We start from the raw sequence: 17,663 nt of genomic DNA, 5'->3' as shown, positions 1-17,663 counted from the left end.
CCTGGCAGGGCCCAGGAGATGAGAACAAGGAAGGGGTTGGCAGGTGGAGGCTGTTTTGGGTGGGAACTCGAGGCCCTATGTCCTCAGCCCACCTCCCAGGACATTCTTAGCCAGGCCTTTCAGGGACCGGACAGTCAGAAATCTCCAAGTCTACTTCCCTTTTTGTTTCGAATCAAGAGGTTTACAGACTTTTCTGAGAGTTGGGAGCAAGAGTGTGATGCCGGGGTGGGTGGAGTTAGCAGGTGGAAGATAGGAAGCCAAAGGTGCAGGTGACTCCTCCTTGGAGATGAGACTGGGGTTTTCTGTGGGTGCCTAGCCAGGCCCTGGCTCCCCTGTGATTCCAACAAGGCTGCGTGGGAAGGCAGGCTTGTGGCCTTGGAGGCTGGGAGGGCTCCAGCTTTTGGGGCATGCAGTTTGGGTGGATCAAGGCTACAAGCGGCACCAGGGAGGAGCTCCTTCACCAATCTGAAGGATAGTGAGAGGGCAGCTGAGAAAGGCGGGAAGCTCTTTGTACAGGTAGCTGACTACTCAGATCCTGAAGGCTCAGTATTCCAGCCTGAACGCTGTTGCTTATCTTTTGTTCTGGGCATATGTTATGGAGATTCTCGGGTTAAGCTACAGAAACCATTCCAGGAGGGTTGAAGAAAAGCAATTCTTTAAAAGATATGGGGAAGCTCACAGAATGTCTGGAAATGCTGTAGAGCCAGACTTGGAGAATGGGCTGGATCAGGAGAAGCTGAGACCCCCCCCCCCCCAGGACCCAGCTCAGAGAGGATTCTGCAACGCCCTCTGAACCCCTTTCTTTCCTCTGTTGCCCTGGAAGCCGACGTGGCATGATGTGCAGAGTGGAGTCTATACTTACCTGCCTCTCTAGGGCCCCTGGTTTCTGATCCAGTCTGGATGGGGGCATCCAGTTGGCCCAGTCCATGTCATGTGCCTGTATCATGTGCTGGGTTCGGGGAGGTCGTAATTAAGTGTGTGGCCATCTTGGCTTTTATAGTGGGAGGTGCATTCTGGCTCCCTCCAGATGCATGTGGGGGGGAAATTCCACATTCTGAGCATCCAAGAAACCCAACAAATGTCTGCACTGGAAATAAAAATGAGTAGACAGTGGTTCCTGTCCCTGAGACACTCACAGGCACATAGGGGTCATTATGTGGGCAAATAATTCTGATGGGAAGTGATGGAGGCCATGGTGGAGGTGGTCACCAGCCAGGGGCTGGGCTGGCAGAGAAACACCGGTCATATGCCCCTGCTCGTGGTGGAGTGTCCAAGATGTCCCTGTGTGCTCCAGGCCACCTCGATGGAATGGCTGGGTGGAGTCTGATGAGTGGTTGGGCCTGTGTCACACGGGGCCAGACATTGTGTGATACGGACCCACCAACTGGGCAGAATTTGAGTCTCTAGAAATGTGTGCCTTTTCTTGCTCTCAGAAATAATGAAACTGCTTGGCCTAAAAAACTGCTTCCTAACCAATGGAGCTTCTCTTTTGATATCTAGCCATTCCTTATATGCATTTTGCTAGGCCACTGAATCACCTCTTACCCCTGTTGGGGCCTCAGCTCAGTATCGGGATGAGAGAAAGGATTTCTCAGGATAGGCAGATCAGAGATGGGACGAGAAAGAGGAGGGTGTATTTGCTGCCTCCGGGGCCTCTGCTCCGTGAGATCAGATTCCTTCTCTTCTCTGCTCCACTCCATATCCTTCCGTGTTGCCTGCTCTGGTCTATGTCTATAACTGTCCCTGTCCCTGCACCACCATCACTGTCCTCCCTGTCATCATCACTGCCCGGTTCCATCTTGGCCAGGCCCCTGTCTCCAGAAGGACCCCAGCTTCAGCCGTTGAGCCTTGCTGTGTCCCTCTTGGCCTCACATAGCCCCACCCCACTCGCCCCAGCTCCACACACTGATATTCCAGAACCCCAGTTTGTAGTGGTCCCAAATCAGCACATTGTCCCGTAGAGTTGCCACAGGTAGGTAAAAGCTGGTGGGTGGGTCCCTCTCATCAGGTCTCACAACCTACCCCCCCCCCCCCCCCGCCTGCCCCCTTCTTCCTACTTGTGGCAACTTCAAATGAAGCACCTTCCTGTCACACTCACCGGGGCCTCAACCACAGGCAGCAGCTGCCCGCCTGCCCACCTCCCTGCATCCCTCAGAGGGAACTTCTGCAGAACCAGGTGAAGAGGCTCACGCAGGCAGGTGAAAAGCCTCTGCTGGGCAGGGTCGGGAGGAGTGGGGGAAGGGAAAAAGGAGACTGTGCTTTGGCAGGCTGAGACACTCAAGTGAGGGTCCGCGTCCGAGGAGCACTGGAGGAGGAGGGAAGTGTGGCCACTGAGGAGAGGGGGAATGAGCCTTGGGACACTTGCTGAGCTGAGGTGGTCCCTGTGCTGTGTGGCCTTCAGTGAAAAGAAGGCAGAGAAGCGGACAGCTGAGCAGAGAATCTTCATGTCAGGCCAGTCAGGGGACCCAGGGGACTCTTGGCCTGCTTTCTCAGACTGTCCCTGGTGAGGGAGCTGAGCCTGGGTAGTCTGGGCAGCAGGACCCTAGGGCTTCCTCTGCTGCCCAGAAAAGCTGTGTCGATGATCTCTGAGTTCACTCAGAAGTACCTCCCATGAGGATCTTCCTCTCCGTCCTCTTCCCCAGGGATGAGCATAAGGCCAGCTCAGCTCCTCACCTCTGATTGTCTCCATTCGATCTTCTTCCTGCACCTACCAAGAAGGCATCATTGGCTTCTAAATGTCAGTACTGAGTCCTTAGACATCAGCCTGTCCAACCCTCGTGTTTTGCAGATAGGGAAACTGAGGCCAGGAGGGGCAGTGACTCAAAGTCACACGGTGGTGTAGTGGAACGGCCAGCTCTAGAAGCCAGGCTCCTGTGTGGAGGTCCTTCACTGCTCACCTGTGACTGACCTGTCTTCCCATCAGGTAGTAGGGGCATGAAGGGGGAGTCTGCTCCAGAATTGGGTTGTTGCCACAAGACTCAACCTCTGGGGAGTACAGGGAGCTCCCTGTCCTCCGGCCTGGACTTCCAGCTCTGCCAAGGCAACCAGGTAAGGAGGGATCCCAGCCCAATCTTTGAGGGCAGCCTGCTTACAAAGGGAGAGGACATTAGGATGAAGTGGGGGGGGGGGGAGGAGGAAATCTGAAGGGACCAGATTCCCACTGGCCCCTGGTCCTGAGCACTCCTACCCCGCCTGGTACATCATGGAGATGTGCCCCGGGGGTGCCAGAGACCCTCTCCCATGCCCCAGGGGCCAGACCTTTCCTGTGGGGCGTGAGAAGGGATAGCATAGCGCCTGCAGGAGGCTTGGCTGTATGACCACGACCTGGGCCTTAGCGGGAGGGAAGCTCAGGGCCATCTTGTGGGGTTTATAGTCTTTGATGAGGGTTTTCTCCAAGTTCATCTAGGCTCCATTCAAAACAAGTAGATGGTCTGAGACACAGTGGGGCCAAAGGGGTCAGGAAGGAAGGAAGGGAGAGAGACCAGAGCTAGGTGAGGGGTTGTAGAGGATAGGAGGAGGGCAGTACTGGGGTGGGTACAAAAGTCTTTGGGGAAATCTTCAAATGAGGGATGGGGAAGCCGTTTGAGTGACAGACATGATACAGGGTGGGTCTTAGCTTCTCCTCTTTTGGAAACCAAACTGGAGCCGGGACCATCCTGGGAACACAGGTGTCCCTGTCTCCCACCCCCAAGTCCCTTGCCCCCTGTCTGCCAGGTCTCCTCAGCTCGCAGGCCACTTCCTGACACTGTGGATGCCCATGGCTCATCTTGTGCCAGCTGGCTGTGCCCCTTGCCGCTGGCACCAGCTAAGTCTGCCTTGCTGACCTGTCCCCAGGGCCTGGACCTATACCTGTGTGCCCTGCAGCCGGCATCGCTGGGCATGGCCCCACAAGGTCTCAGAAGCGACACCTTGAGCACAAGTAAGCCAGGGCAGAGGGCTGCACCGTGAAGGAGGCAGCGGGTGGGAGAGGACTCTTAGATTTCAGGACAGGAAAGGGAGGGGACCCAGTGTCACTGGTGAGGACGGAGCCTCAGGCACGCTTTACTTCCATATTCTGGCCTGGAGTCCTGGCCTGGGGCGGGGCGGGGCTTTCAGGGCGACACCTGAGCCAGAGGAGGTGGATGGGCAGTGGCTTTCTCAGGCATGAGCATGGGACCTGGAGTAGGGGTAGTCCGAGTCCTGGGACTGAGGATGGCGCCCTGTGCCTAGAATGTTTGAGCTAAAGGGGTCTTCATTATGAGATAGGAGCACTGACCGGGAGCCAGAGAGCTGAGGATAGAGTCCTGGTTCTGCCCTTCCCGGCTCTGTGACCTTGGGCACATCACCGAGGCCAGTTTCTTCTTCCATGGGAGTAGGATGTCACTATACCTATGTTCTAGATTTGCTGCACTGTAACGCCCCATTTCATCACACAACTGTAACCTCCTGGAGGGCAGACTGTGCTGCCCGGTCCCTTATTTCCCCAGCACAGAGTGAAACGACAGGTCAGCGAAGTTGGCTGAGCGAATAAATGAGGATCCAAGCAGACATCTACTTTGTGACCTTTTTTCTTTTCGGTATTTCACCTTATATGTCTCCCACCTTGTCTCCCACCTCCCTGGCTGTTGTGCCTCAGTCTCCCTTCCTCGCTCTTCTCTGCCTACCTCCTAAATATCCCCATGCTCCATAACTCAGTCCAAAGCCTTCTTCTGTCCCCTCCCCCACCCTTTAGTCTCACCTCTTCTCTTCTTTCCCGCCTCTCCTGTTCACTTTACGGAGGGTAGTAGTGCTGTTTGACAGCTACTTCTTTCCTGCAAGAAAGGAAGTGATCCGTACTTGTGCTGTTTACGACCGTACCTACTGAGCCTTTTGAACGTGGCTCGTGTGAATGAAGAACCGAATTCTTATTGTACTCATTTTAAGTAGTTGAAACGTCATCACATGAGTCAAGTGGCTACCGTTTTGGACACAGCAGATCAAGGGTCGTCCTTATGCGGTCTCCTCGGGGTCCCTGGCACCCAGATTTATGTCTTCAGCTTGGACCTCTCTTTTATAAACTCCAAACCAAACAGATAAACAAACAACCAACCAAATTCCAAACCAATTCATCCAACTACCTACTTGGCTTCTCCACTTGGATGTCTAATAAGGTTCTTTTTTGTTTTTAATGTTTATTCATTTTTGAGAGACAGAGACAGAAGGTTGGGGGGGGGGGGGACAGAGAGAGAGGAGACACAGAATCCCAAGCAGGCTCCAGGCTCTGAGCTGTCAGCACAGAGCCCGACACGGAGCTCAAACGCATGAACTGAGATCATGACCCCAGCCAAAGTCAGACGCTTAACCGACTGAGCCACACAAGCGCCCCTCTAGTAGGCTTCCTGATCATCTTCTCTCCCTAAAATGGTTGAGCACCACAGACATACTAGGTCCTTTTGTTGGCAAGTCCAAGTGCAGACCAGGAAGGCCCAGGGAGGGGAAATGCCTGCCCAAGTCATCCAACAGGCTTGCAAGGCTATGGCGATTTCCCAGCCTGAGCAGGGCAGGTTAGATGGGGAGCAGAGCTTTCCCCCAGGCAGTGGGGCCCTGACCACTGTCTTCCTTTTCTCCCCCGCTCAGCGCTCCAGCCCCCAGGGCTGCATGCAGACTCCACTGATGGCGAGAAACTCACGGCCAAGCACTCTGCGAGCAGGGACCAGAGGGGAAGCCAATGGGAAAGAGCTGGAGAGGGGGCCCGCTGCCCATCCTTCTGTCCCCACAGCAGCTCTTGCCCACCCCCCTGGCAGAACAGAAGGAGCCCCATTCCCTTAGCTTTCTGCTCCTGTCTGTCCTGCCTGCTGCCCACTCCCATCTCCAAAGAGCTCCCATTCTGCCTTCACCCCTTCTGTCCTGCATATCCACTTCTCCTGCCTCCTCCTTACCTGCTTACCTATGGGGCCCTACCTTCTGTCCGATGCCCCTGCCTCTTCATGCAGCCCCCAGATCCCTCCCACCCCATCATGGCTATGCCCAGCTTGCTGATGAGTGTCAATGAGCCTGGGCCCCCCACGGCCCAGAGGGAGACCCTGTATCCTTACCCAGGGGCCTCCCAAGCCTCTGGCCAGATCCAGCCTTTCCAGGCCTGGAATCCAGGCCCTGGAACTGCCAGGACCTACTCCTCAGGGCAAAAGAGTGCTGGCAGGGCGGCTCCAGCGAGGCGGACCCCACTGGGCTCCCGGACAGGCACCGCAGCGCTGCCTTACCCACTGAAGAAAGAGAATGGCAAAATCCTGTACGAGTGCAATGTGTGCGGCAAGAACTTCGGGCAGCTCTCCAACCTCAAGGTATCTGCGTCTTGGGCTCCGCTGCTCCCCTCGGCATCCTTCAATGACCCCGTGCTATCCTGCTTCCAGAATCAAGGGCCTTAAAGCCAGAGCAACTCCTGGGCAGCCTCTAGGCTGTGACCTGGAATGCTTCCTTTGGCCTCTCGGTGTCATGTTTGTGGAGAGGAGACGACAAAATGGCCGCCAAAAGTCCTCTCCACTCTAAGAGATAGTCTGTGAGAGCGTCCACTGCACTCAAACATGGGGAAACTGAGGGAAAGTTTTGCCCAAAGTTACTTCGATTTAATGGTGAAGTTAGGCCTTGATATTAGCCTCTCAACATCTAGTGCAAAGCCCTTTCTGGATCCCCAGTTAAGCCTCTTCTTGTTTATTTGTTTGAAGGTCTGGTGGGGGCATAAATTTTAGTGAGCCCAGGCCACCCACCTGACAACCAGCTTTTTTCACGTGGGACCCCATGAAGCAGCACAGTGCCGTTGGGACCATCATCCACATCGCCCAGAGGGGACCCCATGGGCACACCTCTGTGTGTCAGCAGAGATGGGGATCTACGCACATGTTGGGGGCACTGAAGTTGAGGAAATATTATGGTTGTTGAGGAGGGACGCTTCTGGGTCCCCAGGGCATGGGTGCTTAAATTTTAATGAGCCTCAAACCACCCAGAGAGGTAGGAAACATGCAGACTCCTAGGTTCCAACCCCAGGGATCTTGAGTCAGCTGGCCTGGGGCAAGGCCTGAAAATCTGCATTTTTAAAAAAAATTTATTTTGTGAGAGAGAGAACACAAGGGAGAGAGAGCACGAGTGGGGAAGGGGCAGAGAGAGAGCCAGAGAGAGAATCCCAAGCAGGATCCGCACTGTCAGCACAGAGCCTGACACGGGACTCGATCTCACGACCCGGGAGATCATGACCTGAGCCAAGATCAAGAGTCAGAGGCTTAACCAAATGAGCCACCTGGGCACCTCATTATTTATTTGTTTGTTTGTTTGTTTGTTTGTTTGTTTGTTAGTTAATGAGAACGTGCATCTTTAACATGCTCCCAGATGGTGCTGACGCTGCTGGTCTGTGGACCACACTTTGAGTCGCACCGCCTTACCTAGCCTTCTGACCACTGTCATGTCCCCTCCTGCAGGGCAGCAGAAAGAGTGAGGGTATCCTGGGGAAAGGCAAGAGGGGCCCTGGGGGCAGTGATAGAGAAGCAAGGGGATTGAGAAGCCTCAGGGCTAAATAGGGGTCCCGTGGGGATGTGGGGAGAGATTGGGACAGGATCCCAGACCCTGCCGGAGGGGTCTGGGCAGTTGGCAACATTTGTCCCACACCTGGCTCAGGTCCATCTGCGTGTGCACAGCGGGGAGCGCCCATTCCAGTGTGCCCTGTGCCAGAAGCGCTTCACTCAGCTCGCCCACCTGCAGAAGCACCAGTTGGTGCATACCGGGGAGCGGCCCCACGAGTGCCTGGTGAGACCCTACTTCCCCTCCCCTGTACTCCTGGGGGCTGGCGAGTAGTTCCAGGGCCCCGGAGGGATGGCACCTGTAGCCTCTATTCCCCAATCCTCCCGAGCAGGTGGAGACAGGACTGGAGGCAAGGGTGGAGGTGGGGAGGGAGGTGGAGGGAGGTGAAAATGACCCGAGTCAGCCTGGAAGGGGCAGAATGTGATACGGGAGCTCACTCCCTGGGCCTGGCGTGAGGAATAGAGATGAAGGCCTATGGGAGGAGAATAACAAAGTTGGGGGTGCTGGGGAGTGAATACCTATTACCTGCTTCCCAGGGCTGCTGCAGAGTAAAAGGCCCAGTGTGTGAAAGTACGCACTACGGGTAACACCAGCTTGGTGTTAGCTCCCTCTCTCTGAAACTCACCACAGCCCTTGGGAAGTCAGAACAGCAGGAATGCTTCCCCCGTTTTACAGAGGCAGTCGTGAAAGAAATATAGAGGTTCTAAGTCTGGGCTACTTGGGTTCAAATTCCAGCTCTACCTCCAGCTTGTTGTGTGATCTTTGGCTAGTGGCTCCCCTCCTCTGAGCCTTGCTCTCTCGCTGAAATATAGGAGCTATACTGGTACTTAGTCATGCTTCTCCAGGGTCCTGGGGAAGACGATGTGAGAGCAACTCCTGGCATGCCGCAGCTCCCAGTAAATGTTAATTACGCCCGCTAAAGCTGTAGACCCACGCACGAGGGTCCTATGTGATTATCTCGTTCAGTCCATCATCCCTGTGAGGTTAGGTGTTTATAGTAACGTGTTTCCAATAAGGAAACCAAGGCTCAGACAGAAGTCACCTATGCAAGGTCACACAGGGAGTAAGAACCAGGATACTAACCCAGGTCTGCCTGGCTCCATCCAATGGGCCAGACGCTGTGGGTCCCAGGGAGAAATCATCAGGGGAAATCTTCCGGGCCTGCATTACAGGGTGGTGGGGGGTGTCCAAGGTGGGGAGGGGAGCAGAGCTCCTGAGCCAGCCAGGTGAGCAGAGCTGACACCAGCGCCCCTTCCCACTAGATGTGCCACAAGCGCTTCAGCAGCTCCAGCAACCTCAAGACCCACCTGCGGATGCACTCAGGGGCCCGGCCCTTCGGATGCAGTGTCTGCTCAAGTCGCTTCACCCGGCATGTTCACCTGAAGCTGCACCAGCGGCTGCATGCCCGCCGGCCCTGCGGCCTAGCTCACACCCACCTGCCCCTGGCGTCTCTTGCCTGCTTTGCCCGATGGCACCAGGAAGCCCTAGGTCTTGTGGGGGTGTCATCAGAGAGGCAGCTGGGCTGGGATTCGGAAAAGGTCAAGAGGTCCTCGGCATCTGGGGCAAGTAAGGGCAGCCAGCCTGAGCCCTGGTGCCAGGACTGTCCTGGGGAGGGGGCAGGGCAGAGCGATTAAAGGATTTTTCTCTACGGCAAGTCGAGGCCTCCTGAGCTTCAACAGTGGCGGGGGAAGCCACTGTGTATTGGTCAGACTTCGCAATCCACCAGGTCAGGGGACACAGCCACGGAGATTCTGTGATGCTCTCCCCTGGGGTGGGGCAGGCAGCCATCTCCTGCTCCCGGTCTGGGACGAGGCCCTCCAATCTCAGCTTGCCAGTGGGTAGTTCGGCCTTCCAGGACTCTGCACGGTGCAGACTGCTGCCACGCACCGGGCACATTGCTCTTTTTCCTGAACAGATGTTCCAGCACCTGCCCAGATGCATGTCTGCTGCTTCCCACCACCTTCTTGTCTCACAGTTCGTAAGAAGCCACTGTGCCTCCTTAGCTGGTATTCCCTGCCACTGTCAGGGGGCGGGGTGAGCTCCTCCCTCTGCACCTGCTAGGAGCTGAGTCCCCTGTGGGGTGGAGGGACAAGAACACAAGGATGTCGATGTCTACTCATGACCCGGAAGCAAGATATCCCCCTGTGTGCCAGGACCAGCCACCAAAGAGGGCAAAGGGCTAAGGAGGTGCGAGCTCAGGGAAGAGGTAGAGGCTCTACAAGGAGTATAAGGAGGGAAGAACTGGCAAAGAGAGCCTGAGGAGCTAGGACCCTCCTGATGACCTTTCTCTCTGCAGTCCCAGAGGATGCCCTCAGATGTGCAAGGTCTTCTGCCCCCCACTTGGGAGTTAGCAACAGGTGGGGAAAGGGCACTGCCTGAGAAGCAAGATTATTAATCACAATAAACAGTAGCTATTATTGGGGTGCCTGGGTGACTCAGTGGCTAAGAATCCACCGACTCTTGATTTGGACTCAGGTCATGATCTCACGATTTGTGAGATCCAGTACAGAGCCTGCTTGGGATTCTCTCCCCCTCTCCCCCTGTGCCCCCCACACACACACACACACTCATGTGAGGGCGCTCTCTCTCTCTCTCTCTCAAAATAAATAAAGTATAAGAAAATACCAATAGCTATTATTAAACAGTAATATGGGAATGCAAACTGGTGCAGCCACTCTGGAAAACAATATGGAGGTTCCTCAAAAAATTAAAAATAGAACTTCCTTAGGACCCAGCAATTGCACTACGAGGTATTTACCAAGGGATACAGGTGTGCTGTTTTGAAGGGGCACGTGCACCCCAATGTTTATAGCAGCACTATCGACAATAGCCAAAGTGTGGAAAGAGCCCAGATGTCCATTGGCTGATGAATGGATGAAGAAGATGTGGTTTCTATATACAATGTAGTATTACTCAGCGATGAGAAAGAATGAAATCTTACCATTTGCAACTACGTGGATGGAACTGGAGGGTATCAGGCTAAGCGAAATTAGTCAGAGAAAGACAAATATCATATGACTTCCCTCATATGAGGACTTTAAGATACAAAACAGATGAGCATAAGGGAAGGGAAGCAAAAATAATATAGAAACAGGGAGGGGGACAAAACTTAAGAGACTCTTAAATATGGAGAACAAACAGAGGGCTACTGGAGGGGTTGTGGGAGGGGGGATGGGCTAAATGGGTGAGGGGCATTAAGGAATCTACTCCTGAAATCATTGTTGATCTATATGCTAACTAACTTGGATATAAATCAAGAAAATAAATTAAATAAACTAAAAAAACCCCAGTAATAACTGGCCAACTTCCAGCAGGGGGCCTCCATTCGCACCCCTGTGGGTTTGAGAGCGGCTTCCCCACCAGGGACCGGGCAAGATTCACCCTGTGTTGTAGGCTCCCCAGGAGCGCAAGAGAAAACTCTTATGGGGAGCCCCTCTTGTCAGGGCAATGGCGGGGTGGGCTTTGGCCTTCCCCGCAGTAATCAAGGTCCGAGTTTAAGCCCACCTCGTCACCTCTTTGGCTCTGCGCCAGATGCCAACCCCTCGGGCTAGGCCCCACCCACTCCGCAAGACCAAGCCCACACCGGTCTTGATCCCGCCCCTGCGTTCTAGCCCCTCCTTCTCGGGGGAGGGGAGAGACCTCTCATTCCTCCCTGCCTCTTGACCCCCGCAGGACCTAGGTTCCTCTTTCCCCGCCCACCTCGTGCAAGGCCAGCATGGGGGCTGCCAGCACCCGGTGTACCCCTGGCGCCTCCCCATGCCTAAAGAAGTAGCGCGGACCTGACTGAGAGCATGGCCTGGGCGGGGGTGGGCGAGGCTCTGGCGGAGCGGCCCGGGTTGGGGGCGGCCCCTGCGGAGCGCACCCGGTGCCCTGCGCCGCGCACCCCGTGCCCTGCGCCAAGGGTAGCATCTGGGTCAGTCCCCCGCCCGTCCCGAGTGCGGGCGGGGCCGCTGTTTGCTCCGGGGGGCGGGCCGGGGAAGGCGTTTCCCTGCAAATAAGCGGATCCGGGTGGCCCCCGTGGCTCCGGAGCGGTCTGGTGTCCCGAAGCCCGGGGCTTTGCCTTTGCCATGGCCGAGCGGCACGGGGGCCTGGGGGCACGCCTGGCCCGCCGCTTGGCAGGGCTAGGGCTCGGGAGGAAGCGCAGGGGGAAGAGGACCCCGGAGGAGGCCAGAGCTCGGGATAGGTGAGGGGGATGGAGGAGGGCCGCAGGGGCTCCCCTTGGCCCTAGGGATGTGTGTGTGCGTGTGTGTGTGTGTGTGTGTGTGTGTGTGTGTGTGTGTGTGCGCGCGCGTGTGTGTGAGTGAGCGCGTAGTGGATGTTCAAATAAGCATGTATGAGTGTCTCGGAGCATAAAAATATACGTGTCAGTGTACTAAGATTTTGGATACGTGAATGTGAAAACGATCTTTATAAAAGTATCTGTGCTCTTTTAAAACTTTAAAACAACTTTTGCAATTCCGTAAACGCGACAGGCGGCCTGCAGACAGTGATTTCCTCTCCTGACACAGTTTAAAGGCAAATGCGGTAGCTCCCCCTGCCCCTGTGGACTTTGATTCTCACATCACAGTCCAGTTTACCTCTGGTCTTCGTTCCCTTTGTCATGAGCAGGACAGGTACCTGAATTGCCTCCAACTGCACTGCATTTCCCTTATGTGCCACAGAAAGGATTTCCCCTGTCGTCCCAGACTGTAATAACAATAAACTTTATTTGCCTTTCATGCCCTACCTGGATTATCTCGTTTAATCCTCACAGCAGCTCTTACGAGGCAGGTATTTCATGTGATTCAGATATAGAAATGGAGGTTCAGAGAGGTGAAGTCACCTGCCCAGTCACACAGCTGGGAAGTGGCCGAGCCTGGTTACAGGCTTAAGTGGCCTGACTCCAGAGCCTACATCCTGAAAGCCCTGGATGTGCTAGAGAGATTTCAGGACTGCAGAGCCAGGGGGCCAGAGCCTCATCCTAACCCTAGGTGCCACTGGGCTTGTCACCTTGAACAAATTGCTTCCTCTCTGAGCCCATTCACTGGTGGCTAATGTCTAAGTGAAAGGGAAAAGGCTCTGGACGGCAAAGCTGAATGGCTGGGAGGGAGGACAGTGAAGAGGATCCCAGCAGCTCACAGTGGAATCTGAAAAGAGCTAGGAATGTGCTCTCAGGCACGGGGGTATTGTGTATCTACGGAGTTATCCAGCAATTTGTTCTGATCTTATCATGACAGAGCTGTCTTTGGCCCCTCTGGGAGGGGTGGGAGCGTGATGGGGGCAGAGTGAGAGGAGGGGTTGTACTGTTCTTCCACACCAAAAAGAGAGGGGAGGGGAGGGCCTAGCCACCCTGAAAGCCTGGAAGCCTGGATGCCCCGGTGGGGGGGGGGGGGGGGAGTACCCACACCCTGACACTGCCCTGCCCGCCCCCACTTGGAAGACACACCCTCTCCCATTACCCTGTATGGCAGGAACCTGCCCTATAGGCCCAGGTGGCACTGCCCCTCCCTTTCCCCACTTGAGAGGAGGCAGGGTTGGCATGCAGGTGAGTCAGGGGTTGGGAGGACAGGGGAGGGACTGCACATGCTCGTGGGCCAGAGTGATGATACATCCCATGCATGCACTTGGAGTTGGTTCTCACCAGACATGGGAATAGGACTCCAGCACTAAGGCACAGGCCTCTGATCCCTGCTGATTGCCTGGAGTTGGGCGCAAGGTGCATGGAGGAGGCAGTCAAGGCACTTCCCCGTCTTGCCCCCATTAGTGCTGTGATGTCTAACCAGCTTTTGGAGTGGGACGGTCCTAGTGTCTTAACTCCAAGGGTCACTAGCTGTGTGACTCCAGGCAAGTCACTTCACCTTTCTGGACTTCAGTTTCCTTACTGAAAAACTATGGGCATAATATCCACCTTCTAGGATTATTGTGAGGCTCAAAGAAGATCATATGAGCACCATACCTAAGGCTAAGCCCGGCATGGCATGGGGAGGGCCTCCACAAATGGCAAGCTTTTGAATTATTGAGGTGCTGTCCTGCTTCTATATTCTGACCCTGCTACAGACCTAGTCCTCATTTTTGCCTCAAGCTTATCCTTGTCTCTTTCTCTCTCTTTGGGAGTACACAGCTGGGGGAGGAAGCAGAGAGGAGGCTGCTGCATAGACCTTGCCCCACTCGCAAGGTTTCAGGAGCTCAGCCTGCCTGTGTGCCCTGAGAGAAGTGGGGAAGGACCCCAAGTTCCAGTCTAGGGGTGGGAGAGGAGGAAGCTACTTCACTCCCTTCCCTTTGCTTCCTTCCTAGGCCCTGGGGTGGCCAGAGCTGCCCTGACCTGGCCCAGGGTCTGGGCAGCACCAACAATGTCAGCCTCAAGGTAAGAAAGAATCCGAAGGGGTGGGAGAGGAGGAGGGCCAGAAGCTTGGGGAGGAGCTGGGCAGGCCCTGAGAACCCCGAGTTCTCTCATCCTCCCTCTGCCACTGATTCACTGTGTGACCCTGAGTAGATGTCCCCCCTCCCCCACCTCTGAACTTCAGTTTCCCTATCTGCAAAATGGGGACAATAATGCAGCTCAGAGGTGTTGTGAGAAAGAAAGTAAACATGTAAAACATCCAGCATGAGGCACTAGCTGTTCTGGAAGCATAAGCTTCGTAATGCTCAGACCCTCTGGGGAGGTGCTGAGGGCCAGTGCCTATTCCCAGGACCCCCTTCTCCACCCTCCCTCCTCTAGCTTGACCTTGTCTCATCTTTGGCCCCCGCCTTCCTGGCATGGCTCCCCAGGGGGTAAAGCTGGGCCAGTGGTTTAACCCTCTGGCCACAGTATCCCCGTCTTCAGTGGGGACCCGAGCCATGGCTTGAACAGTGACGGGGTGTCCTCCCTTTAGAGAAGCAAATAGCCTTCTCTGGAAGTGGCTCAAGCAGCCATGTGTCTGTGGTCCTGAATGCCATTAGTAATAACTAGCATTTAATTGAGTACTCATTATGTGCCGGTTACCCTGCACGGCTTATCTCCTACAGTCTTCACAGCACTCCCAGGAAGCAGGTACTGTTATTATCACACCCATTTTACACACGGGGACACTGAGAGTGTGCCAGGAAGTACCAGAGCTGGGATCTGAGCCCGGGTTGCCTCGCTGCAGGCCCCTACATTAACCACTGTACCCTCTTGAGGTGTTTAGCCCCTGAGGAAAGAGAGACTGAATCTATTTCATAGATGAGTAAATTGACGTATTTGGGATCAAGGGCCGCTGCTAGGAGGAATTTTGACCCCAGACGTGGCTCCTCTGTTGCCAAGGACACAAGCCTGTCCCTGAAAATTGGTGGTTTGGGGAGCAGTGTCCATATGGATCTGGGATCCCTGGCCCTGTCTTCTCATTCCCACGGCCCAGCTGGGCCCCAGAGGAAGACAGCAGATGGAGGTTAGGTTTGCCCCACTTTCGGGGGAACCCCCTTCCCTGGCTCCCCCACGGCTCAGGTGCACCTCTGCGCCCAGTGTGTTTGGAAATCTCAGGCTGTGAGGGTACTGGGGAGGGGGCTGCGAGCTGTCTGGAAGCCCGAAGCAGGCAGAGGCCACAGGCACTTGTAGCACGCATGCCCATGCAGCCCCTAATCCCCAGAGCAGCTGGTGCCACGGGGCCAGAGGCCTGTGGATGCCTGGGAAGGCAGCAGTCGGCCTGAGAGTTAGGCCCTCACTGAGTGACTTTAGTCAAGTCAGTGTCCTCTCTGGGCCTCACTTTCCTCATATGTAGAATGGGAGGGGGTGAGTTAAATGCCGTGGGCCTTCCCAGAGCTCTGCCCTTTTGTCTAGTTCTCACGGGCCTTACGGCACCTCTGCTCAGCTTCTCCTGTGCCAAGGAGGGCAGTCAAGGGTGTTCAGAGGCACTTGGGGGGACAGGAGAAAGTGCTGTTGCCAGACCCCTGTCTCTGCTTTCCCCCAGGCCCAATCCCAGAGCTGCTCAGAATGGGACCTTCGGGCAGGGAGCCGTGGTTCCTGGCTTTGGAAGAGACGACACAGCTCAGGGGGACCCAGTCAACCCCTGGGGCGCCTATGGAGGCCAGCTGTGGGCAGTGCTTCTGACCTGGCCAACTGTGCCTCCGTGGGACCGGAGAGCCTGGCGCTGGCAGCAGAGACTGCTAGAGACTTGGCCCTCGTGCCCGCTGCTGCTCCTGGGTGTTTGGAACAAGGAACCTCAGGCTGCGCTTGCCTGCAACCCCCCTACACTGCTCCAGACGTTCCTCTGAGGCCTGAGCCACACGGCCGCCTGGAAGACCTGTTGCCCCGCCCAGCATCCTTCCCCACGGCCCAGGGGGCAAAGGGCGAGCCTGTGCCAGCAGGGCCGGCGCTGCCAGATCCAGCCCAGACCCTGCCCTGGAGTCCCTCTGCCAGGAGGACCCGCTACCACATCACTATCACCCTACAGGGCCATGGGCAGGCACCTGGGGAGGAGCACGAGGAGCCTAAACCGGCCCAACCAGCTCTCCACCCCTGCGGCCCTGAGGAATCCAGGGGCTGGCGGGAGCCTCCCCAGGGGCCCCGCCCCATCACGGGGTGCCTGACAGACCTGCCCCAGGAACCCCGGCCGAGAGCCCCACTGCATCGGGAGATCACAGCCCAGCAGCAGGAGCTCCGGGCCCACTGGACACCTAGATCCCCACACAGACGGTGAGTAGAGGTCAGTCCCCACATGGGGCGACAACAGGAGGGGAAACCGGCCTGGCTGTCCCGCTCTCGGGTCTCTGGTCTCTGGGCTTTTCCAATTCAAGGCTCATTCATTCAGCTCCCTGAGCATGAGCTGACTGTACCATCTCCTCCCGACCCCAGCTCTGCCCTCCTCTCCCTCCCCTCACCCACAGGCTGCCTCCAGAAACGACTGCCGCTCTCCTCCTCTGTCCACCTGAGGAGGGAGATAGCCTGTCATAGAAGAGATGGGGGAGGGTCACCTTCTCAGCAACACCCACCACTCACTCCCTGGTGCTGTTCAGGAGACCTCAGACCCAGCCTGCGAATGGGCACCCAGCCTAAGCGCTGGGTGTCCGGGGGCAAGCTGCTTAACCTCTCTGGGTCTTGAGTTGTTGAGTAGATTTGGTAGCTGGAGGTGAGGAAGGAGGAGGTGGACACAGGACATGCTTTGAACTCCAGGAGTTGGTCTGTCCAAATAGTAGGGATGCTTGTTACTAACGCCTCGGTCGCAGCATAATTACCCTACCTGGCTCTGGGGTGGCTACCATAGGAACAACACAAGGCTCCCAAGCCTTCGTTTTTATTTGTATTGAAATGACTCTCCTAAATCTGCCTGGTAGGCCCAGAGCTAGAAGGGTGGGTCCCCTCAAACTCACTGAGGAGGGGGTAACATCTCTAGGGCCGCCAGGCCTCAAACCGGGCTCTGAAAAGTTCCTAGTGATGATGGTGGTGGCTATTATTTGTGGCTTGTTTTCTAAGCATAATTCGTTTCAGTCCTCACATAGCCCCATGAAGTAGGACTAAAGTTGCTCACCGCCCCCATTACAATAGGGACACTAAGGCTCAGAGAGGTTACATCACTTGCCCAAAGTCAACTAGAAAGCAAAGGGGTCAGATATTTGAACCTGGATGCCTGTGCTCTAACCACTGCTTTATCCTGCCTCTCCCGGAGGCTTCGCTGGTCCTGTGCAGACAGCAGAGGGTCGAATGCGGTTGCCGTAGAGGGTTTACAGGGACCTCGCGGAGGTGGATTTGGCAGCAGCAGGAATGCCCAGACCCCTGGGCAGGAGTTGGGGTCCCTCGTCCTGTGGCAAGGAAGAGGGAGAGGTGGACCCGGGCTTGCTCAGAGACCTGCTCCGGTGCCCCAGCTGGCAGAGAAGGGCTGCAGAGAGAGGAAAGGTAGGCAGCAGAGGCAGACCTCGGAGAGGAGAAGGAAGAAGCAGTAGGTTCAGCTGAGGGGACCTGGGCTCTATCTGCCACTCCCTGGCTATTTGGGGACTCGGTAGCTAATGACAGACTCTAACCAGAGGCTAAGGCTCAGGTGCAGAAGCAGGAAGCAGACCTCCAGGGATAGCCTCCTTCTAGGTCCCCTTCCTGGGGAAGCATATCTGGGCCAGGATTGGCAGATATTGGGACGGGGGGAGGCGCGACACAGTTGGGGCTGTAAGTGGGAATGTGTAAGATACGTGTGCGTCCATGTGTGTGTCCG

At 55.9% G+C, this 17,663-nt stretch overlaps 2 protein-coding genes across 2 annotated transcripts in view; both read left to right on the top strand.

Annotated features, from left to right (window-relative positions):
* Positions 1 to 2,108: 2,108 nt before the first annotated feature.
* Positions 2,109 to 9,293, top strand: ZNF683 (zinc finger protein 683). Its single transcript, XM_086716122.1, has 6 exons — positions 2,109 to 2,198; positions 2,924 to 3,048; positions 3,715 to 3,919; positions 5,596 to 6,299; positions 7,624 to 7,752; positions 8,790 to 9,293. Exons 2-6 carry the CDS (start codon positions 2,935 to 2,937, stop codon positions 9,159 to 9,161), a joined length of 1,524 nt encoding a protein of 507 aa, XP_086572248.1. The 5' UTR covers positions 2,109 to 2,198; positions 2,924 to 2,934; the 3' UTR covers positions 9,162 to 9,293.
* Positions 9,294 to 11,211: 1,918 nt separating this feature from the next.
* CRYBG2 (crystallin beta-gamma domain containing 2) overlaps positions 11,212 to 17,663 on the top strand; it is a 29,768-nt gene continuing 23,316 nt past the window's right edge. The window contains exons 1-3 of the mRNA XM_025912583.2: positions 11,212 to 11,710; positions 13,801 to 13,870; positions 15,432 to 16,156. Of these exons, the coding sequence (XP_025768368.2) occupies positions 11,595 to 11,710; positions 13,801 to 13,870; positions 15,432 to 16,156 (911 nt within the window). The 5' untranslated portion in view covers positions 11,212 to 11,594. The remainder of the gene's footprint in view (positions 11,711 to 13,800; positions 13,871 to 15,431; positions 16,157 to 17,663) is intronic.

The sequence above is a fragment of the Puma concolor genome, chromosome C1 (genome assembly GCF_028749965.1).
Source record: "Puma concolor isolate L17-30 chromosome C1, mPumCon1.1.hap2, whole genome shotgun sequence".
In the NCBI taxonomy this organism is placed as follows: domain Eukaryota; kingdom Metazoa; phylum Chordata; class Mammalia; order Carnivora; family Felidae; genus Puma; species Puma concolor.
The sequence above is the reverse complement of the archived record's forward strand: the minus strand, read 5'-3'. Positions and strand labels throughout refer to the sequence as shown.

Bases quoted from the DNA above. Each gene is read 5' to 3' on its own strand.
- ZNF683 (XM_086716122.1), top strand. From the start codon at position 2,935: ATGAAGGGGGAGTCTGCTCCAGAATTGGGTTGTTGCCACAAGACTCAA. The intron at 3,049-3,714 runs GTAAGGAGGGAT...CCTGTCTGCCAG, and splicing joins AGCTCTGCCAAGGCAACCAG to GTCTCCTCAGCTCGCAGGCC. The intron at 3,920-5,595 runs GTAAGCCAGGGC...TCCCCCGCTCAG, and splicing joins AAGCGACACCTTGAGCACAA to CGCTCCAGCCCCCAGGGCTG.